Source organism: Gopherus flavomarginatus, chromosome 8, assembly GCF_025201925.1.
Source record: "Gopherus flavomarginatus isolate rGopFla2 chromosome 8, rGopFla2.mat.asm, whole genome shotgun sequence".
NCBI lineage: Eukaryota > Metazoa > Chordata > Testudines > Testudinidae > Gopherus > Gopherus flavomarginatus.
In genome coordinates, this window is record NC_066624.1 from 87359161 (window position 1) to 87383315 (window position 24155).

Consider the following 24155-nt stretch of genomic DNA (forward strand, 5'->3'; position numbering starts at 1 on the left):
ATGGTAAGGGGAGTCCCAGGGGGCAGTCAGGGAGCAGGGGGAGGGTTGGAAGGGTCAGGAGTTCTGGGGGGTCTTGTCAGGGAGCAGGGAGTGGTTGGATAGGTGTGGGAATCCCTGGGGTCTGCCTGGGGGTGGGGGAGTAGATAAGGGTTGGGGCAGTCAGGGGACAGGTAGGGTCCTAGAGGGGAAGTTAGGAGTGGGCAGTCAGGGGACAAGGAGCAGGGAGGCTTAGGGAGTGGAGTTCTGGGGGGCAATTAGGGGCAGGGGTCCCAGGAGGGGGCAGTCAGGGGACAAGGAGCGGAGTGGGTTGGGGGTTCTGACGGGGGCAGTCAGGGTAGGGAGTGGATGGGGGTGGGGCTAGGGCAGGGCTCTTCACTCTTTTTTGATTGTTGAAATGTGGTAACCCTAGGCAAGGAGGAGCTGGGGGCGCACGGAGGCTGGTGCCCGCATACCTCCACTGCACCCTGCAAGAGCCCCCAGGGGGGCACCGGGCCACAGCCTGGGAAGGAGGAGTGGGGGGTGTGGCCGCTCCCTGCTAGCGGCACCGCTGCCTTTGCAGGGCTGCTTCCCCCCTGCACCGCACTGGCTCCTCCATGGCTGGGGCTCGCTGCTGCCGCAAGTGGGACGCTCTGGCTCTCTGGTGCCTCCAAAAGGTGGCTCCTCCCTGCCAAGCTGCTGCTGCTGCTGCGGCCCAAGCTTGGCAAAACCAGTGAGAAGACTCGGGGCGGGGACCACCGGGGAGTGGTGGGGAGGGCTCGCGGGGGGACTGTGCACCCTTCAGAGGAGTACAGGGGGTGAGGAGGGGGGGAACCTTGTCTGGGGAGCAGCCCCTGGGCACGTCTGGCCCCTGGGGTCTATAAAGGCTCGTTGGGATTTGCCCCTAAATGAGCTGATGTGCGGGGGGGAGGGGGGCAGCAAGGTGGAAGTTTCGCCTAGGGCACAAAATATCCTTCCACCAGCTCTGCCCCAAGGAGTGCATGCACTCCAGGTTAAGAACTACTGCACTAAACTGACAAGATCTGTATTTTAATTTAATTTTAAAAATTGTAATTTTAATTGTAATAACTTGTATATGTAATATGTAATATATACATACAACAATAGTTTATAGACATAGAGAGAGACCTTCTAAAAATGTTAAAATGCATTACTGGCACGTGAAACCTTAAATTAGAGTGACTAAATGAAGACTTGCTGACCCCTGCTCTAGATGCACAGAGATGGTGGAGTGCTGTGCTGGAGGAAGGAGGGCACAAGAGACATAACAGGCAGGCAAGTGAAAAGGTGAGAGGGAATAACAAAGCAGCAGGAGCTACAAGGAGAGAGAGAGGAGGAGGAGCCTCTTATGTACCACTCTAACACCAACAGGAGCCTGGACTGATTAACACCAGCTTCTCAGGGAGCTTCCTGTTTCCTGCTGCTTCCCTGAACCCACTTGAGGAGAACAGGCAGTCAACTGAAGTAGTAGGAGCCAGTTAGGCCCTTAAGACGCTGATCTATTTCCTCACTCAGGCCCTGCTATCAGCCTGCTTATTTGTCCTCTTCAACTGAGTGCTGAGAGGCACTCTAGCTGGCACAGAACAGCAGTCATTAGTGAAAGAAGAAAACGCTGCTCTGGGGCAGCATTCAGAAAAAGAAAGCCAGCAAAGGAAGCTTTTCTATCTAAGCAGGAAGGAGCTCTCCTGAGATACATAGACAAAAATGTTCACAGTGAGCCTTCCGGCCCCAGTGAGGATGTGAGTGGTGAGGAGATGCCTGATTTTCCAGTTAGTCAGAGTGCAGGTGACCTGGCAGCTACTGCAGCATCCATATCTCCATCTCAAATGGATGTAACCATGCACATTCCTGAAGAAAAGTGTAGATCAGAGAAGAGTGTGGTGGAGGCACAAGAAACAGCTGCTGCTGAATTTAGTTCCTTAAGTCTAGATGATCCAGGAATGTGGACCTACTTCAGCAGCAGCCTGAGGGACTTCCTTGTACTGCATGGGCCACAGCAAGTGAAAAACTTCACGATCCCCAAAGACAATGAAATTAGAAGTTTCCATCCAACACATTACTGGTGTGAAATCCCCAATGGTGACAAAGTAGAGGCCATAGCTTATGTACTCAAAAACCCAGAATGCTGCATCTGTTTTTGTTGCAAACTCTTCCAGTCTAATGTTCCAGTCACATTGGGTTCTAAAGGAACAAAGGACTGGAAAAATCTGGCTAGAAATCTGGCATGCCATGACAAGGCAGCAAATCACCAGAGAGAATTCCATAGATGGAAAGAGCTTGAGATGAGGCTACGGTTAAAGGCCACCATAGATGATAAGCATCAAGAGAAGATTGCATCAGTCTCTCTTTACTGGCAAAATGTTCTGAAAAGCTCATTGCCATTGTGGGAATGCTTGCTACTCAAAACCTAGCACTGCGTGGCACTTCAGATCAGCTGTATGTGCCAAACAATGAAAACTTCCTTAAAACTGTGGAACTGATGGCTGAGTTTGATGATGTACTTCAGGAGCATCTAAGAAGAGTCACCACCCAAGAAATATACACACACCACTACCTTGGAAAAACCATTCAAAATGAGATCATACAGTTACTGGCAACAAAAGTCAAACAGAAGATTGTGGCATATCTGAAGTCAGCAAGATATTACTCTGTTATTCTGGACTGCACACCTGACATCAGCCATACAGAACAGATGACTTTAATGGTGCGTTTTGTAACAACAGAATCTAGTGAAAATGTGCCTGCAATAGTGATTGTCAGAGAGCATTTTCTAGAATTTATTTACCTTGATGATATTACAGGAGCTGGAAGATATGGGAATTGCAATAGCTGACGTGAGAGGTCAGGGCTATGATAATGGTGCCAACATGAGAGGAAAGAACAAAGGAGTAAAGACACGGATCTGAGAGTTAAACCCTCAAGCTTTTTTTGTCTCATGCAGTTCTTGTTCATTGCACTTGGTGGTCTGTGATGCAGCATCAGCTTCTAGTGAGGCTGCTGAATTTTTTTTTATGTAATTCAAAGCATCTATGTAGTCTTCTCTGCATCAACTCATCGATAGCAAATTTTGAAGCAATATCTGGGAACATCCTTTCTGACACTGAAACCATTGAGTAGCACATGATGGGAAAGTCGAGTGGAGGCGATAAAGCCTATCAAACACCAAACTGGGAAGATAGATGACGCCATAGTTGCCATTATGAAGGATAATGCTATGATAGGAACTGTTTGTGGGAGAACAGTGGCAGAGAGAAATGGACTCACCAGAAACATACATAACTTCAAATTTCTGTGTTTCTTCGTGTTGTGGCATGACATACTGTCTGAAATAAATGTTTTAAGCAAGAGACTCCAAGGTGTTGACCTTTGTATATCTGGAGCAATGGAACAACTGGACAAAGCAAAGTCATACCTACAGTCTTACTGGTCAGATGAGGGATTTCAAAACGTTCTTAAGAGTGCACAGAAGTTAGCAGAGGAACTTCACACTGAAGCTATTTTCCCACCCAGTCAAGAATACAAGTCACTGAAGAAGATGACATTTTGATTATGAGGCACGGGATAATTCCATAAGAGACCCCAAACAACAATTCAAAGTTGAATTCTTTAACCAGGTGCTAGATTGTGCAATACAGTCAGTTGAACGTTTCATGCAGCTCAAGGAACACCGCAGTATATTTGGGAAGTTGTATGATACTCCAAAATTCCTCACTATACCTGAAGAAGACCTATACCAGCAACGCAGGGCACTAGAGACAGTGTTGACACATGATGACATGCGTGATATTGATGCGAGTAATTTAGGTGATGAACTGAAAGCCCTTTCAAGATACATTTCAGCAGGATAAACTCCAAAAGTGTTCTGGAATATATGTGCACAAATAAGATGACCACCCTCTTTCCAAATGCTTTTGTTGCTCTGCGCATACTTCTAACACTTCCTGTAACAGTTGCCAGTGGAGAACGCAGCTTCTCTAAGCCAAAGTTAATAAAAACACATCTATGCTCCACAATTACAAAGGAGAGGCTCATTGGCCTTGCAACCATCTCAATAGAGCATGAGCTGGCCCAGACTCTGGACCTTCAGGAAACAGTTCAAATCTTTGCAACCAACAAGGTACAGAAAGCACCACTTTGATTATTCAAACAGATAAAAATGCCAGTGTTTACTATGCAGACAAGAAAAGTTACATTTTGCTGTTCAGGCATTTGAGAGTTAAGTGTTACTTAAAATTTTTGAACAAGGCATTTTAAGTTGTTAGTTCTCCTTTATAGGGCCAGGCAGCAGAGCAGTACTATGAGAGAATTAGAACAGGAAGAAGGCAGAATTGAGACCTTTCAAAGTTTTGGCCCAAGTGAGGGGATATGGGGGCATCATTTGAGCTCCCCACCTCAGGTGCCAAAATGTTGTGGGCCGGCCCTGTGAATAAGAATTGCAACTGCTAGATATACTAGCTAGGACAGTGCTGGCAGATATCCACCACGCTCCTCAACTATGGGTCTGTTCCTATAGGTTGATATCTCTGTAGCAAAACTAAGATGGGACCATCTTCTAATTTCAGTTCTTACCTGTAATGCATTTAAATCAGTGAATGTCTTGTCAGGGATTGTATGGATCTCATTGCTGTGCAACATCAACAACTCCAGTTTCTCCAGGCCGGAAAAATCTGTTTCGGTCAGTTTAACCAAGCTGTTGTAACTGTAACAAACATTTCATTCCAGATCTGGGTTTAGTCAGTCAGCTAAAGTTCAAAAGTAAAAACAAAAGAAAACTTCCTTTTGCAAATGCATAACAAGTAGGCTTTAGTTCTGATCTGACAAGGCAAATTCTAAACGCTTTTTTCATCTTAGCAGATAAAACTCAAAGATTTTGCTAGTCTGGCACAGACTGATTCCTGTGGACTGTATTCAAGTAGGTGGGGGAAATATCTGCAGTAGATGGCTGCAAGAACATGAGAAGGAGATTGCCATCTTTGGACTCTTGTGTAGGAGAAGGAGCTTCAGCACTGGTAAATGTCTACAATAATGCATTGAATTTTTACGATTTTTTTTTCAAAATTATTCATGGCTGGTGAAAGATTGGATCAGCTGGAGTCTTTATTACACAGAAACTACAAGCTTCCCCACATTTACCCCATCAATGTGCCTTAACAGTGGATGGAGTCAAAAGAACGTAGTTCACTCTCCATGCCAGTTCAGTCATTGCTCTCTGGTGCAGTAGTCAACAAGAATAGATTAATCATTTCAAAGGCCAGAAGAGATGATTGTGATAATCTTGTCTGACTTTCTGTATAACATAGGCCATAGAACTTCCTCAAAATAATTCCTATTCAAACTAGAACATACCTGTATCTTTTAAAAAAAAATCATCCAATCCTGATTTTAAAATTGCCAGTCATAAAGAATCCATCGCAACCACTGGAAAATTGTTCCAGTGGTTAATTACCCTCACTGTTAAAAATGTGTGCCTTATTTCCTGTTTTAATTTGTCTACAGCCATTAGATCTTGTTATATCTTTGTGTGCTAGATTGAAGAGCCCATTAATACATTTCTTTTCCCTGTGGAGGTATTATGGACTGTGATCAAATCACCCCTTAACCTTCTCTTTGTTAAGCTAAATAGATAGACTCAAGGAACTCAATAACTATACGGCATATTTTCTAATCTTTTCACCATATTTATGGCCCTTCAGTACTGTCTGTGATCAGGGATATGGTGATGTAGATGCCTCTCCACCAGGCCCTGGACAGAGAATTGCAGCTTATTTTTCATGGGCGAAAAATCACCAAGCAGTGCTGGTAGTTGTTTTTAATAATTATTATTTATATTATGGTATATAAGTCTCCTGTCAGGATTGCGGCCCCATTGTGCTAGGCACTTGATCACTATGGGCCTGATGCCATGCCTTTTAAGTAGATGGAAAGGCTCCTGTTGACTTCAGTGGTCAAGATGAAGCCCTATCAGCCTGGGCTGGATTTGAACGGTGGCCACAGTTAGCCAGCCCATTAGCAGGCCCTCTAATAATAATTATATGGATTAGACACTGATACAGATTGTTTTAAGTTGCTGGCTGGTCTTGTTTGATTGTATTATCAAGACTTTCACAACAGGGCATTACAGAAAATCAAATCTGAATAGATAACTTGAAGGTTAGTAAGAAATAAAAAGGGAGAAACCAGTATGGATAAAATAAACATCTGTTCCCTCCCTCATTTACCCAATTATAGAACAGAACAGTTTGAGACAAATATACAGGGAAGTGTTATTTCACATCCAATTAGCAGATGGAAACAGAGGAGGCAAAGTATCATATGAAAAGTTTTTCTCATGGTACAGTATGTCCAAAATGGAAGTGCTGGCACCAATCTCCATAGTATCTGAGACCCTTATATGTTAATCAATTTGTTCTCACAACAATCCTGTGAGGTAGAAAGTATTATCATCCCCAGAAAGGTTTAATGGCTAGCCAAATGTTACACAGGAAGTGGCAAACCTCGAATTTGAACACAACTATTGACTATCCACTCCAGTCTTAACCTTTGTAAGGACGATCTCAATTCCAGGTGGGAATTCTCTGAATTCAATTTTATAGACTCAATAGGTTCAGATAAGTATAAAATAATTAATCTTATACTACAAATTGTTGGAGGTTCTTCCATCCCTAGTGATGATACGATTTTGCATTAAGGTGGTAGAGTAAAAGTAGTGGGGAAAATCAAGTCTTAGACTACCAGTTATGGAAAAGGGAAAGTGGGTGAAAGTGATAAAAGTCAGAAAACTGTGGCTTCTTTTATAAAATTGGCTCTTAATGAGAAGAAAACAACTGTACGTAGGGTTTCTGGCTTTCAGTTTTGTAGTGTCTATTCTTGTGCAACTTATGGTTCAAACTGAATAAATTTTGTTTTTAATCTGTTTTTAAAAATTATATTCCTTAAATTATTTAACTGCCTCCTAGAATCTGAAACTTTGAACTCCCAATCAATGTGGGAGAACATTAGGTTTTGCCAGCTGTCACCTTAATGAAGTCTGAATTGTACAAACTAGTAGATTTTAAAGGTTTTTTAAATCAATTTTAACCCAAACACAGAAACTCTAATTATATTTTGCAAGGCAATGAGAGTTAACTGCACAGCATAGATAAAATGCAGATGTTAAACATACCCTAAATTGATGCGGTCCACGTTTTGAGGGATGTGCAGTGGGATGGCTGTGAGGTACCGGAATGTACAGTGTACTTCAGTGGGGACGTAGCAGGCACAGAGCCTGGGGCAGGCACTACTGCTGGGAAGAGTAGCCAGGCAGAAACTGAAGAGAAACTCCAGCAAGCAGGGTTTGCCTCTTCCTTTTACTTTCATCCTGCGTGCTAACCCTAAAACAACATCCCTCACAGCAAGCAAGAACAAATGCAACCCTACAAACAAAACAAAACACAAGCAGTCAGATTGTAAAGATAAGTATCTGGTATCTTAGACCTGGGTACTTGTACAACTATTACAGAAAAGTTTGCTACTATAAAAACGGTAGGGTTTTCCTCACTGTTCAGATCTATACAATAGCTTGGAGTATTTATCATTTTAAAAAATCCTGCACAGTTTCTTACTTTTAATGAGAAGCGCTAGAGATGCTATTGCTTACAGATGTAGTAGTAGTAGTAGTAATAATAAACCTGACACCCTAATGAGACTATTGTTACAAGTATAATTTTGGTTATGTAGAACATCCATAAATCTGCTTGTAATTTGTTCTTGCCAAAGAACACGTCAGCTCCTTTCTTGCCAAATAATTACTCCAAACAAAATTAACAAATTTCAAAGAATCTGAGCTAGTTTAAAAATCAGCCTGTGGAAGCATGATTTATGCCACTCAAATTTAATCCTGTTCTTCCTATTCTTTAGACTATATCCAAGCAATAAATACCCCCTCCATTACTCTGCTTCTGTGGTGGGCAAAGGTTGGTACAGAGTTCCACATCAGATCATTGTTCACCAGGAATGTCTATAATCTTCCAGAGTTCGATACTCAATAGTCTAGTATTAAAATCTTGTTGGGATCTAAACCTTCCCTGAAGTGAGCTGCATTGGTAACACCATCTAACTACAGACAAGTTCAGATGAAGAGACTATTGCATTATTTTGAACTGTGAATTTCTTTTTGTTCAAAAATCTGTGCCCTAAGCCTGAGAAGTGCTAAGCACCTTCATGTCTCAGTGAAATCAACAATTTACTCAGCATCTCTGCATCAAAATCCAAGGGATTCTGGGAGTTTAAAGAGTCAATAGGCCAAATCTAGTTCCTCTGATTCTTACACTTGGCACAACTGACTGAAATAAACCTGCTCAGGTGAGTAAGAGGGCAAGATTTGGTTCTATAGCTGCCTTTTCACAGCATTTTATAAATGATGAATAAGTAAAACACTCTTAGCGCTTTCACTCTTCATAAAAGAATTTTAAGCTTAAAGCAGTTACTGTAACTCCAGTCTTACCTGGGCAAAGAGCAAAGGTGAGAAGGTCAGAGAGAAAATTGCAAAGACAAAAAAAATGCCCTAATACCCTAAAAAGGACCGTACCGGAGACTCGAAATTGTAATTAGCTGGTTTTTCTCCGTCAGCGCCGCTTTCGGTTTATAAATGGAAAATCAGTAGTGAGGCGCACGTGGGGGGGACCGCCCCCACTGGCACTGGGAAAAGGCCCTTTGCAGCAGCCAGTCAGGTGAGGGGCTGGATGCTCAGTCTGAGGGCAGGGCGCGCACGGCGGTGCGGACCAGCGCTGAGAGGCGCTACCTTCCCCCCGCCCTCAGCCAGACGCCGGCCCCCGAGCCGAGTCAAGGTGCATGGCCCGTGTGCCCGGAAGGTCTCCTGCGCGCAGTGCTCGCCTGGCTTCTCCTCGTGCACAGCGCCCCTGCCTCAGCCTGAACCCCCGGTGTCCGTGCAGCTGCCGGGGCTCTGGGCTGAGCGAGGGGCTCCCTCCCGCGTCCTCTCTTCGCAGCTGTCAGCCCGTCTCTGTGCCCGGCTCCCCGCACCGGGCTCGGCACGCCCCCCGGCTCCTGCGGCGCGCTGATTGGGGGGAGAGCGGCGCCTTTTCCCCGGCCGGCCCGGCTCGCTGCAGCCTCTGGGAGCGGGCAGGGTCCCTGCGGAGCGGCACCAGCAAGAGCCGCCCGCAGCCCAGGGCGGCCGCTTCTTCTCTGGGCTGTAGCTGCGGAACCCACCCAGGTCCCGCGGGCGGCTGCCCTGCCGCATGGCCCACGTGCCCCCACTGCCTGCGCACCTCTCTGCCCCCCGCTTTCCTCCCCACTGTGCTCATTGCCTCCGGCGTGGGCCCATCTGACCCCACCACTCTAATTCCCCCTCCCCACTGTGCTCATTTCCCTGTGCACAGCTCCTCTGCTCCCCCTCACTCCAATTCCCCATCCCACACACTGCAGAACTCCCTCCTTGTCCCTTCCCCACCTCCCTCTAGTCCCAGAGTCCCCCCAGTCCTGCCTCCTCTGTGTGCCGGTGAAAGGCTCTGGAGTACAGTGTCTGGTTTCTAGTATCAGAGGGGTAGCCCTGTTAGTCTGGATATGTAAAAGCAGCAAAGAATCCTGTGGCACCTTATAGATTATCAGATGTTTTGGAGCATGAGCTTTCATGGGTGAATACCTACTTGGTCAGCTGCATGTCTGGTTTCTGTATACCTGTGCCATGGAGAATGTGCTACTAATCTAAACATCTCAAAATGTCTCTGTAAAATCATATCAGGCTTCATTTCTTTAAGGTGGGGAGACTTGGAATCACCTACTTTTAGCTCTAGGACACCCCTCAGGCTTTGCTTAACTTGCAGGGCCTGAGAGACAGGAGGATAGTCAAACTCATCACTTCCACAAGGCAGCGCAGAGTCACTAAGACACAGGGATCTTACTGATTATTCTTAGTTTTAGTATGGCAGTGCTCAGCAGCTGCAATCAGGATTAGGTAGTGTACAAACAGACTAAGAGATGACATCTGCTATAAATTTAATGAAGTTAACCAGTGTTTATTCTTTTCACGGGGTCCAACTTTCTGCATGCATCTCTGATCTCAGCAATCTTCTCTGGCTTAGCTAGAAGGTTTAGTGTTTTATAAGACCTTTGCTTCCTGGCTGCTACTAGAGACCTCTCTCTCCCTCCTACCCTTCTCAGCTGCTCTCCCTTGTCTGGTCCAGCCACTGCATGGAAGAGTGTGTTGAGAAAATGGCTAGGGGAGAGAGAAAACCTGCAGCGTGCAGGAAGTTAGACTAGATGCTCATGATGGTCCCTTCTGGCCTTAAAATCTGTGATAGTTTTGGTCAGAGAATTTACTTGTCTCTTAATGATAAGATTTTAATTGGTACAGGATTGGTTTTATGGTGTCTTGGTCAAGAAAGTAGTTTTTTTAAGAGCATCACATAAAATCCATATTTTTCTGAAGAAACATTTTTGTTTATTATGCATTTTAAGCATAATATATTGGGAATCATTACTGATCACATCTGAGTTTGCAGCTGCACAACTTTTAGCAACATTTTTACATAAGCAACAAACACATTAAATACATTCCTTCATAATACAGCATGAGAGAATATCAAAATCAATATACAGCTATGGGTCTCTGTATGACCAGTCTGTTTTCTTATGAGTGTTAGCGAGAGTATAAGTGTTCATGTCACTTTGAAACAAAACAGACCAGGATGAGTCTTAAGGATTTCTCTCAGCTTGGTTTCGTATTTTATTTTATTAAATAAAATAGCCATCAATAAGAGACTGTATGCTAAACAACTCATAAGCATAAAATATAAAATGTGCAACTGTATGAAGCTCTTCAAACTTAAGGGGGAAGCTAGGCTAGCAATAACTCGATTTGAACTGTAATTGCATTGTTTTTATTAATAAGTATTAATTTTTGCATCAGTATTGACAGTTTCACATGGCCAGTTGTATTCTTTTTATGTTAAGAAGCTGCTGCTGGCCAGTTTCAGTGCTGGGAGTTGTCAGGGCTCTTACTCCTCCCTTACTGCCAAAGGCAAGTTGCATTGAACTTTTTAATTATATAGTTTTACTGTTAAACTTGTTGTTTTTAAAATAGTTGTTTCTTTTAACACATGCTAGGTAACTAATTAATTATGCTTCAGCTTGGCTAGTTCAGCATATGTTAAAGGCAACACTCTTTGTCTGCACTAGACTTTAAAACCAATTAGCTAACATGCTAGCATAACGCTGTAAATCCTAGGCTAAATAAAGCCTATGGTATCCAAACACACTACATAAGCATATTAGTTGGATGTTTCTGCTAAAATGATTAATAGTAAAATGGCTCTTATTGGTGTTTAAATTATCCCTCCGTTTCACTGTTAACACTGCATGCATTGAACAGGGGCAGTTTGCATTTCTTACAACTTATTGTCTGTTTGCAGACTCTGGAAGACAGCCATGTATCTATCAGTTTATATTCGGTTCAAGTTCAGAAGGCTTGCTTTGCAAGCATAAGAGTTTCCAGCTTTTCCCTTTAAATGAAAATTTAAGACTCTGTAGGAGCTGGTAAGCCAATGTTTAAGGTTTGGAATGATTTTGTAGCCCATCTCTACTTCTTTCAAGCCTTCTTTATTTAAAAATGTTATTATCCAAAACTCATGTCACAAATACAATATGAGTTAAAAAGATTTTAAAAAAAAAAACCAACAAATTATGCATACTCAACATCAACAAGACTCTTCTAAACCCACCATGCTTTTGATTCCTGACTGATTTAAAAACTCTGCCAAAATTATTTTGGTTGTAATTATTTACTTTTCTCTGTCTAGGCATTTCCTCATTTTCAGATATCCCCCTTCTGCAAAAAAAAATTGGTTAAAAGTGGCATAAATTGTCGGTTATCAAGGAGGTAAAGTATATATGGCTGCTTGTTTTCTTAAGATAATTCTATCTTTCTTTGCATTGTGTTCTGCCGCAAACTGAAGTGGAGTAATTTATGAGTTATTTAGATTTATATTGCTTGTTCACATACTCTGATACTGTATTTCATTTGACGTTATTGACTGGGAAGGCGATATCCCAGTTGTAAACTTACTGAGGATTTATGACAGTTAAGAGAGGCTGAATGAAATGCAATCCATTTCCCATCACTTCTCTTCAAAGTTATCTGATTAAACCAATAGTTCATGATAATTAATCATACTCCACTTTGTTACTACGATGTGCTTGATCCTGGAAACCCCTTTCCACACGAATAGTCCTTACTCATCTGAGTAGTCCCAGTGAGGTTAGTAGGGCTGGTTCCATGATTAAGGTTTACTCACATGAGTAAAACCTTGCAGGATCAGGCTGTGATGGATTTGTGTATGTTGTCTATAACTATATTAAACTACAAATTCCATTTTGGTATCCACAAAAAGAACAGGAGTACTTGTGGCACCTTAGAGACTAACAAATTTATTGAATGCCATTGTGACAGTAAAACAGTTCTGAGCCTTCAAATGTGATGGTCTTCTTGCACTGAAAACCACAGGAGGTATCAGGAGACATACCTATACCTAGCAGAGGCTAACGATGGAAAATGATCAAGAAAATAATCATTCAAATGCAAGCTTCGTAAGACAATGAACTGGCTACCACACAGAAGAACCACTTATCCCAGGTAGACTTGTAACCAAATAACAGCTGATGAGAGTTGTGTTCATGATAATCACGCAGAAGAGTCACTTGACAGAGAAGTCTAAACCTTATAACAAGGAGGTCTCTCTCATTGGCCTCTTTTAGACAAGAGATCAGAAGCGGAAGGCAAGCAATGAAGGAGAGGAGAGATCCTGGACTCCCTAAAAGACATTGAGCAAAACCCAAAAGGCTCTGAGTGGTGAGGAAACTGAGGCTGGATTTTGCATGCAGGTTTTTATTTTCTTTACATCTGTATATCTCTTGTACTTTGTGAGTTAGTGTTATTGGTTCAAAAATTCCTTTACAAAGTCTCTATTACTTGTTTTTTACTGTTGTGTAGTCCCCAAAGTAACTCAGAGGGCCCACAACTTCAGTAGAATTTTGAGATCATACAAGATATATTGAATATGCTTGGACAAGGTAGCACTAATTTCAGAGGCTAAGCAGCTGGACTGTGGAGTCCCCATCTCTCAGAAGGGATGGATACTAGACAGGGCTTTGTGTCCCAAGTATGTACCTAGAGCCCCAGATACAGTGCCTGGATTCTGCCCAGATCCCAGCAAACCTAAGAGCATATAGACTCCAACGTCTGAGTCCAGCATAACAGTCGAGTGAACATCCAGTTGGGGGAGCTCTTCCAGGGTTGTAATACAGACCCTATAAACTAGAAATGAGAGTGCCTCTGGTCTTCTTTTTGTGCATTACTGTTGATAATACAGTATAAATTCATAGTTTCCAGTTGCTATACCAAGACATGCACTATCCATTAATTGCTGCTGCTGAAGGGGTACCTTCCAACTCCCTCACCTCTCAAAGTAGGAGTTAAACCTGTGGCCTTGAAGCGCAAGAGGCCAATGGACATTATATAAGCCAAACAGCAGGGAGGCTATTTGCTGCTCAGTTGAGTGCTATATGTGGAGTATTGTCAGCAGAAATTGTGTATTTTCCAGTGTTTGTGTGAAACCTTTTTGTTTCAATCTAATTCTTTTGTCTGTTCTTTTTTCACCAGAGAGAGGGTGCAACATTTTTACAGAAAACCTAAAACAGAAGTAAAGTACTCATTATGGAATTGTATAGAGTTGATGTTCTGAACCCAAGATGCTTTAGGTTGTTATAGGGACACTATTTAATAGCAAATAGCAAAGGTGCTATTTATACTTCTCATGATGCAGTGGTGGGAGGGTTCCATTTTCCACATCAAGCACTAAGAACTGGTGTAAGAAGTGAGTGAAATCAGGATATTTGTGTGAGATCCATATGACAGACAGTCTGCAGATAATTATTATTTATTTATAGATTTTATATAAAGTAGTCCTCTGTAGTAACCCAGGACCAACTGAGACTAAGGTACTGCAATAATGAGCAAATTGGAAATACTCAGGCAGGCTTCACCTTCAAAGATAATAGAGCCTCTGCTGTCATTTTAGTGTTCATACCTGTTCTTCCTTGTCAGTCTAGCTCTTCATGGAGTTTCCTCAGTATCCTCTCTCTCTCCTCTTTTTATTCCTATTCTCACTTCTCTCCTTTTCTACCCCCTCTTCATACATATAGGGAGAGTCTCCAGGGACCGTATAGTTACTATTATTGTTTATTTTGCTTTCTTTAAAGATCCTCCCTTTATACCGTCTCAACTCCTACTTAATTACTGCCCTTGTTGTGTACTAAGGATCACATTAACCCTTTTTACTACAGCATTACTCTGGGAGGTCATGTTTAGCTGATTATCTACCATGATCCCCCCCTCTTTACAGAGTCACTGCTTCTCTGAATAAAGTTCTCCCATCCTGTAGTATAACCTGCATTCTTTGTTCCTAGATGTATGACTTTCCATCTGGCAATTCTGAAACTCATAAGGTTTATCTGTATCCAGTTTACCAAGTGATCCAGATCAGTCTGTAGCAGTGACCTGTCTCCTTCATTATTTACCAGGCCCCCAATGTTTTTATCCTATGCAAACTTTATCAGTAAAGGTTTTATATTTTTTCCAAGTCATTGATAAAAATGTTAAATAATGTCGGGCCGAAAAACAATCCTTGTTGGATGACACTAGAAACAGCTTTCCAACGATGGTTCTCCATTTATAATTACATCTTTAGACCTGCCATTTAACCGTTTTAAAATGCATTTAATGTGTGCCATGTTGATTTTGTATTGTTCTAGTTTATTAATGACGATGTCATGCAGTACCGAGTCCTATGCTGTACACAAGTGTAAGTATATTACATAATTATTCTTACAATCAAAATTGTAATTTCTTCCAGTTGTTCCATGTGTTAATTGATAGTATCTTGGTCTTATGTGTATTGACTCTCAGTCAGTATGCCCATATCCATGCCTACACCCTGACCAAGAACACTGCTCAATTAAACAGAAATGGCCTACTCCTGCCATCAGAGGGGAAAGGTCACAAAGAAACTGTGATTAACTAAGTTTAAAAGAAAATGAGGGTGGAAGGAAGGGCCACTGCAGGATGAGAGGTGATGTAGGAGGGAACTGGTGGTTGGCCATACCCCATAAATGATGCTAAATTGTGCAAAGAACAGGTAAATCAGGAGGCATCACTACAAGCTTCTCAAGTGCTGGCCTGCCAACGTGCATTAACCTTGGTCAAGAGAGTATATTTTTGCTAGGGTTGATAGGCTAGTCCAGGCCCCTGGTCTGCCAAGTCCTCAGCTGCTTTGTTGAGTTTGCCAACTATTGTCAATTATAGGGATGTTGTTATATGATGTGGATACTTGTCCATTAGGTAATAGACAGTGTTCACCAACTCATTTTACATAGGTCTTTGAGTAGCTTTCTGATTGATGATTATAACTGACTGAGATTTCTCCATCAGAATATTTTTCACAGGGAAATGTTGTTTTCACAAAATGAAAATTTTCCTTGTGAAAAATGTCAATTTTTGCCAAATATTTTGATTTTTCCATCAGGAAAACTGAAACATTTTAGGTTGGTTTGACGTTAATTTGTGTCTGCCTGAGCCGTCATGGTGCCTCATGGGAGCTGTAGTTTGGGTGCCTCAGACACTGGTTTACCCTTATAGGCTAAGCTCCTGGGCTGGAGTACATGTCCCATTACGTAGGGGAAGAAACACAAAAATCTTTGTCATTGTAGAATTTACATAATTAAATGTTCCAGACATATTGACACCCTCCACATAAACATTAATTTTTGAAAATGATATGCTCAATATTACATTAAAGTACTTTTTTAAACAAAGAAAATGCAGCAATTGTGTATACAAATAGTATTTTAACTGCCAGATCCTTTCAACAAGATTAATAGTAAAAATGAAATATGCAGCCAGAGGCATTAACAAATGTTAGAATAATTATCTACAGATGTTGAAAAATACTTAAATATCTGTTTTGCTACTGATTTCCATTCAAGTGCTTTTTAAATACAGCGGAGTGCAAAGCTATTTTGGGAGCTTGCTGATTTACAAAAATTAAAATTTCCCTGAAGCAAACCTCTCCAAACAAAAAGCTGATAAAATCACAATGGCTTATGTTAAATTTTCAAAATCAGCAGGAATATACCATTGTATCTTCATGACAGTATCAGATGATGGCAGGTAAAACTGGGCCATTGTAATAACAACAGCAAAGGAGTGAAACTAGGGATGTCTGAATAAGTTGAGGATAATAAAGACCAATGTGAATGTCTTGCTTCCATCAAAGCAAACATAAATGTTTATGAAGTTTAGGTCAGTGCAGATACATAACCTAAGGAAAATCCGGCAGACTCATCTCAAAGGGTATGCTACCTGTCACAATAGGTTTCCCTACACAGTTGCTCTGAGATACTTGCCTAAGGTCACCCAGCATGCCAGTGGTAGAACCAGGAATAGAATCCAGATCTTCTGAGTCTCACACCAATGCTCTATCCAATTGGCAACAGATCATTTACTTTTTTACTGAAAAAAATATTTACTACCATTACTATCTCACTACATTTCAAAACAAATACAGCAGTGTTGCATGCTGGCATTGCAAAATAATGTATATTAAAACTATGTGACAAAATTGCAAGCAAACCATTATTAAAACCATTCACAGACACTGCAGCGGTCTTTCTAGGGTTGATGAGTAGACATCAGCCTAAGAATGCTGCTCAACATATTTGGAAAAAGGTAGCTAGAAGAACTCTCTTTTACAGATTTGAAAAATAGATCATTTTAGTGTCCATTAAAATCTCTTTAGAATTACTATCAATTTTACTTAAGACCAATAAAGGACATAATGGGAAGGGATAGCAAACAAAAGAAGTGCCCTGAATTCTGGCACATGCACTCATGGAAAGTTTTTGTTCTTGTTTGCTGGAATGGTTAACAATTTCAGCAGTGGTTGGCTCTCTTAAATTGTTTAATTTAATTGGCCTAATTCTATGAGTAAGTGTGCTTTAATGCCTCAAGCGTTAGCTATTTGGGGGATAAGCGAGCCATGCTGTATATTTTCATTGCAAACACTGAGACTGAATAGTGTCATCAGTAAAGACTAGATAAAACTTTTAAAGAAATTATGAGATTTCTAAAAAATTTCAGGATGGTTTCACAAGAAAACAAGTGAGTGTTTTGATAAATCTTAATGTGGCTCTTCATGCTTACTTATTCAGAACAGTTCAGTTGGCTTAAAAAAGATTTCACAGTTTCAGAAACTGTAATGTAGCAATGTAGTAAATCTTCCTCTGATGGGCAGTAAATGCCTCAGGAAATTAGTAATGGAATACATTACCTTTTACACCTAAGTCACTGATAGAAGTCTCTCCTAGGTAAACACCATGTAAAAGTCAATATCGTTTCAGCAGTGTCTTTGTGATTTGGATAGATCTTAGTCCAATTCCTAGTGGAAAGCTGCTCAAGAAACACCATACCGGTTGTGTTAATTGGCTTCCTACTCCCTCTGTCTCAACAGCAAAATCAAGCATATAGTGGGCATTGAACTGTTCCTCTTTGGTAGATAAATAGAGGACTTCAGCACTATCCATCAGGCACCTTTTGTAGGTACTAAATTCAGTCTGAAAAGAAACAAATGAATTAATTTCATGCATTATTTTGCTCTGCTAAATGACTGAGGGCTTTTGCAGTGACACATATTGATGCTGCTTTTCTTGTGGGTGAAAATGTGACCTAAAAGAAAGTGTAGGAATGATTTTTGTATGAATCATTATTATTTGTGGTGGAAACAAGACTGCATTTTTCTTAGAAGACATTCTCCAAAAACACATACTTCTAAATCTGTATTTTTCTTTTTTATAATAATACAATATATGTAGTTAAAGCTTAAGAAAAGTATTCATCTACATATATACTATACATTTTGTAATTAAATCCCAATTCTTACTATGCATCTTCGAAACACAATATTCAATTACAAAATATACGAAGTTCTCCCCCAAGAAGGGTGCTGAAAAGCATATAGACTATTTTACACTGTAGTGTGGTTGTGATTTAATGGGGCTGCCTTAGAAAAAATACAATGGTTAGACAAACCCACACTGATGTCTCTGTTTCACCAACAAATCCTGGCACATGTATGATATGGAAAGATGTTGCTTTGGATGGAATTCATTACTGGCGAGAAGTAGGATTTTTTTTTTTAATGAAACTATTTTGGCAGGATAGATTGGGTCTGGGTAAACTCAGCAGTACTAAAAGAAAAAAGAGAGAGTGTGAGTGAGCAAAATACTCTAAAGTGAAATACTGAGTCTACACAGCAAAAAAGTATATGTACCAAAATGTAACTGAAGTCCTGTAGTGTAAAATTTACATATTCATTTAGGCTATTCAACCCTAATTTTCCACAAATGGGAACACTAACATCACCACACAACTGAGGAAAGCAGTTCCATGTGGTTTATATAACTTTGGAAGCATAAATAATTCACAAAAGTAAGGCTGTGTTCTTTGCTGCTACCTCAATTGAAAAAAGCTCAATTGCAAACAGAATTCTAATACCACGTTTTTTTCCAATATGTACAGCTTATATGACCTATTATTTTGTCCTCTACTACACCTATTGTCGTTTGCTTAGAATCCTGTACCTTAGCATATTTCTTATTATTTATTTGTATTACAGATGTAGCAACCAAGATCGGGCTTTCATTGTGCTATATGTTGTACAGAAAACCAGTTCCTATCCTGAAGGGATTGCAGTTTAAATGGACAAGATAGACAAAGGGGAGAGAGGAAATATTATTATTCCCTTTTTGTAGGTGGAGAATTGGGTCACAGAGAGGTTCCCAGACACGTATACATGTGAGTAGTTCACTGCAGCCAGTGGGACTACTCACACATTTAGATTTAAGCATGTGTATAAATGTGTATAAAAGTATCTAAGTGGTGTGCCCAAAGTCACACAAGAAGTCTGTGGCAGACCAAGGAATTGCACAAGCTCTCCTGAGTCCTAGTTTAGTGCCCTACCACAAGACTCTTTTTTCTAGGCTCCAGGCCTGAACTCCTTACTCAGGCAAAAGTCCCACTGAAATCAAGTTGAAGAAATGAACCCTATGGTTGAACTAAAAGCTATTTTATAGTTATTTACTACTTAGTATCTTTGGAAAGAGAGACCATTTTTTAAGATGTTTATTTTAGTAGTGGATGATCATACTTATCTAAACATACGTGTAATCCTTTGTGTGTTCTCTCATAAGCTGTACATCTTTGAAAGGCTTCATGGTATTATTGTTCTCAAACTACTTACAATAGTTTGTCATTAGTCCTCTCCTCCCCCCTAGTAGAAATGGAAAATGAGCTAAGATGATTTATAGAACAACTTGTTTTGGTTCTTCTTGTACTTGCCCTAAAAGCAAAACCATTCCGTCATTTAAATATTCTAAGATTTTCTTTCCTCTACCTGCCATAAAGGTGCTAAAAATAATGATGAAGGAAGCAGAGCATAAAGATGAATCCTTAAGTGAGCAATTTTTTTGCCCAACTCCCTCATACACAAATTATGTAGTGTTCAGGAGACAGAAGGCTTAAAAACAAAAGTACATTGAATTAGATCCATAAGGGTTTACTGCAAGTTGTAGATTTATATCTGAGCAATAAATAAATGTCCTCTACCAAGCTGTCCCAGTGAGTAGACTTCTCTAAATATCTTCAGGAATACCAGTGCATATAGAAAATATAGAGAACATTTAGAGAATAGGGCTTAGATATACCGGTGATGAGTGCTCTATAAATTGGTAAAATGGATAGCATAATATATTGCAAACATACTAATTACACATCAAGTACTGGTATTACAAAACTGACATATGTTGGATTATGATAGGAATACTTCACTATATTCAAAAATAGTTATTATTTATTATTTTGCATAGCTTCTAGGACCCTAGTCAAGGACCAGAACCTCATTGTGCTAGTTGTTGTATAAAGACAGAACAAAAAGACAGTCCGCGCCTCAAAGAGTTTACAATTTAAATCTTCATCCTTGAGCTTTACACAATCTTTTAGATATGCTAGACTAAGGCCGCTGAGTGCCTTGAAGCTAAAGACACAGATTTTGAGTTTGACTTGATATTTTATGGGAAGCCAGTGAAGAGAGCAGAAGATCTGTCTGATGTGTTCACAATAGCCTATGTTGCTGAGATGTCCTAGAGTGTCCTGTACCAGCTGAAGTTTCTTAAAAGCCCAAGTATATTGCATTGCTACAGTCCAGATAAGAGGTGAAAATGGTGTGGATAATTGATGCCACGTCATTATCTGCCAGAGTGGCACAAAGTATCTTAGTCAACTGGAGATGGTAAAAAGCGTTACTCATAGATGCTGCTGTGTGTATACTCCATGCCAGTGAGGAACCCAGGAAAATTCATGTAGTCAGAACTTAATTGACCAGTTGTGGGTATGTGTCTTCAAAGGAGACTGCACTATATCTGCAACTCTTTAAAGTGCTTTCTCTGCCCACCAATATAACCTCTGTCTTGCTAGGATTCACCATCAACATGATGTTTTTCATCCATAGCTAATCTTATACAGGTACTGTGCTATTTTGCTAGTAGTGGTACAGTCATTTCTGGTGAAAGATAGGTAGAGCTGTGTGCCATCTGCATGCATGTTATCTGATCAGTTCACCTAGTGGTTGCATGTAGATGTTGACTTGGGACCAGAGAGAGAATTATTCCTTGTGGGATTCTATAAGGGCGGGTTCTAGTGGGTGAGCTGCAGTTTTCTCTCACTACCTATTGAGTGCATCCCTTCAGGAAGGACTTAAACCATTTTAGTGTATTTCCCTGGATTTCTGTCATGTCTCTCACGTGAGAATCAGTATCTCATAATCAACAGCACGGAATCCTTCATAGTGTCCCAGGAGGGTGAGACTGGATGTCTGCCCTCCATCCATTGACAGCTGCAGACCATTCACTGACACCATCAAAGCTATTTCTATCCCTTGCCCTGGCCTGAATCCGGGTTGTGCCAAGTCTAGGATATTGACTACAGCTGGGTGGCTTTGGGTTGGCTTCTCTGTTAACGCTCAGGAATGGGTGATTTGACAATGGGCAACAACGGTTACAACTAATGTATTCAGGGTAAGTTTCTTCAGTGTTGATTGGATTATTGCATGTTGAAGAAGGGAAGGAAGGATTCTTTCCCCCAGTGAGGGGTTAGCTATTTCAGTCCTGAATGGCTTTAATTGTTCACAAGCCTAGAAAGGCATAGGTCAAAAACACAGGTCTTGGTTCAAGACTCCTTTAGGATGTTCAATGCCTCTCAAAGAGTTAATGTATTGAACTCTGGGAATGCAGGCAGGCTGCTTATTGCCATATTAGAAGGGGCAGATCCATACTGTTAGAGAAGCCTTTCCAAATGTCCGTGATCTTTTCAGCAAAGTAGGATAATAGTTCTTTGTAGCACATGGTGCTGTGTTCTGCTGTGCTCTATAGGCACTTAGGGTTGAGAAGGCAGTTTAACATCTTAGATAGCTCCTTAAAGCGAGATTTGGCGGCTTCAGTGGAATGTGGTAGGAAGGCCCTTTCGGCCTGTCATACAGCTTCAACAAAAGTCTTGAAGAAATTCTTTGTTTCAGACTTTGGTTTCTGTCATCAGCACTCAAACTTCTGACCCACTCTCTTCATTCATAACAAGGTGTCATAAAACCAAGATTTATGTGGGTGATGGAGAGCAAGAGGCCATTTGGAGACCAGCCTGCTGATGGAGGTGAGAAAGACATTTGTCTCCCTTTCCAGTATTGTACATTAGATGGTAGTTGCTTTATGGATTTATTATCTTGTCACTGGTGGACACAAGGCACCAGACCTGATGATCATATGGTTCTATCCAATATAGGAAATCCAGTGTTGTTAACCATGTTTATTTGGGGTAAAAATTTCCAAAAGTGCACATGTGACTTAGAACCCTAAAGTCCATTTTCAGAAGTGACTTAAGCACTTAAATGGAACTACAAAGGTCAAGCATAATAGTACAGTTTATAATAGTACATAATCGTTCTTTTATATGGTTTGTGACATACGAAGTGTACAGTATACTCTTGTTTATCCAAATAGCATGGGAGACACAGATTTTATCTGGATAATCAGGAATTCAGATAATTGGGAGGACAGACGCTTCCCAGTCCCCTCAAGAGCTCTCCCTTGAAGTCAGAAACAGTAGGATAGGGTATAGGCTTTGCTGTTGTCTGTAAGCATGCACGGTAACAGCAAGGCAGCAGACTCCCTAGCACCTGGGTTCCTACTGTGTCTGCTCAGCCTGACAGTCCCAGCAATGACTCCTGTGGGCCACCCAGGGAGCAGCATAGAGGCCATGTTGAAGAAAGAGATGGGCACTTAAGTGCTGCATCAGTCAGGGTTGGAGCTATGACACCGACTAGGTGAAAAGCAACTCCATGGTGGAGGTGCAGGGATAGGGAATTGGGCAAGGAGAGGGGTTGTCCATGCAAACACGGGTGGCAGGGGTTTCACTGAGGTGTTGCATGCTAGCAGCTGGGCAGAGTGGCTAACTTGGGGGGGTTGTGCACATGCAGTTGTTTTTGGGGGCAGGGACAAGGAAGTGATTCGGATAATTCAGTGGTTTGGGTAATAGAGTTTTGGATGAACAGGAGTATATTGTGAAATACTTTTACAGCACACGTAAATGTATTATGACTTCAGACATGTCTCATCGGAAAGCTAGAGATTACAGGCATACAAAGCTTAATATGAAGACAATATATCTATGTCTGTTTTAACTTAAATGCATTAGCTGGAATCGTGCAATTAAAAAAATCGGTCCCTACGGAAGCAGAGCATCAGTTGTCCTCAGTGGGAATTTTGCCCAAGTAAAAACTGCAGGATTTGGTCCAGTAAAAATCAAATGAATGAAACAAACATGGTCAGGAATTGTGCTTCAGCCCCTTGAGTGCTGGAAATGGCTATAGTTCTGTTGTTGTTGATAGAAAGCAGGTTCTAGTATAACCACAAATAGTCCTCATCTATTGGAAGAAAAAAATATTTAAATAAAATTCACAAAGTCATCACTGATGGAATGCCATTGATTTGAATGCAGATATACTAGGGACAGACATGACCGAATATGTTTTAGATTATCTGCTAATCATATTTATTGTTACTCTTAATTTACGTTCATATTTTAAATAAATGCAAGTTACATTTTAAGACTGAAAATTTCACAACCCCCTTTTAGTCAAACAGTTCAAAGTTTACAGCTCTGGATTCAATAAGTAAAAATTTGTCAACTTTCACATTGTAGACTCCTGTGTAATGCTGTATAAATTCCAAAACACATAATTCAGATTTCTTTGCTACAATTAGTCTTTTCAATCAGGTTGGTGTTTTGGAAGGAACATATACAGTGGGTGCACTGGAAAAGTTCATTCCAGTTTTAGAGATATTGATGGTTCCAGTAATGTTTTAAAATGGGAACGGCTGCTAGAAAAGGAAATATAGCTAACAACTTCATCCAACTATTAAGAGCGTCCACTATAATGAAACCTACTCTGTTTTGGCCATTCATCTATTCTCAGATGTTCTTATGAAGTATTTGTTTTATTGATCATAGTTTTTTAAATGAATTTTTAGGACAGTTGTCTCAATATTTTCTATCTTGTAGGAATTATCAGGATGTGTTTTTGAGAAACAAGATTCTTCTGCATGTCATTTGCATAGAAAATATACCAGTAACCGCTACAGCCACTCCAGGTTTATCAGAGAGTCTTGAAAATGGCAGTCTTTCACAATTTGGCAAATCTGTAGTATGAATTAGAGAGAGAACGGTGTGTCTATGTTTGGTGGACTCTGCAGTATAGCTCTTCTCTTCTGGGATCTGGATTAGTGCAGACCTGTTTCATCAATGAAAATGAGCTATGGAGAGTCTCAACTTCTCTCCTGGGATCTGAATGGCTTCAGTGGGATTTGGATCAGGCCTTTGGTGGTAGATTTCCCTTCCAGCTTTTGTGAAATATCATGTGAGATTATTATGTGCTAAGCTATTGCTCAAAGGCTATTCCTGACTAAAGTCAGTGATGCATGGATTCAGTTTTCTGGTGTTTCTGAATACC

General features: G+C 40.9%; 1 protein-coding gene across 1 annotated transcript in view; it reads right to left on the reverse strand.

Moving 5' to 3' along the window:
- IGSF10 (immunoglobulin superfamily member 10) overlaps positions 1 to 9232 on the reverse strand; it is a 28915-nt gene extending 19683 nt beyond the window's left edge. Inside the window, exons 1-4 of the mRNA XM_050963721.1 lie at positions 9138 to 9232; positions 8480 to 8547; positions 7160 to 7409; positions 4567 to 4696 (exon numbers count right to left, since the gene is read on the reverse strand). Coding sequence (XP_050819678.1) covers positions 4567 to 4696; positions 7160 to 7409; positions 8480 to 8547; positions 9138 to 9232 — 543 coding nt within the window. The remainder of the gene's footprint in view (positions 1 to 4566; positions 4697 to 7159; positions 7410 to 8479; positions 8548 to 9137) is intronic.
- Between the last annotated feature and the right edge of the window lie 14923 nt (positions 9233 to 24155).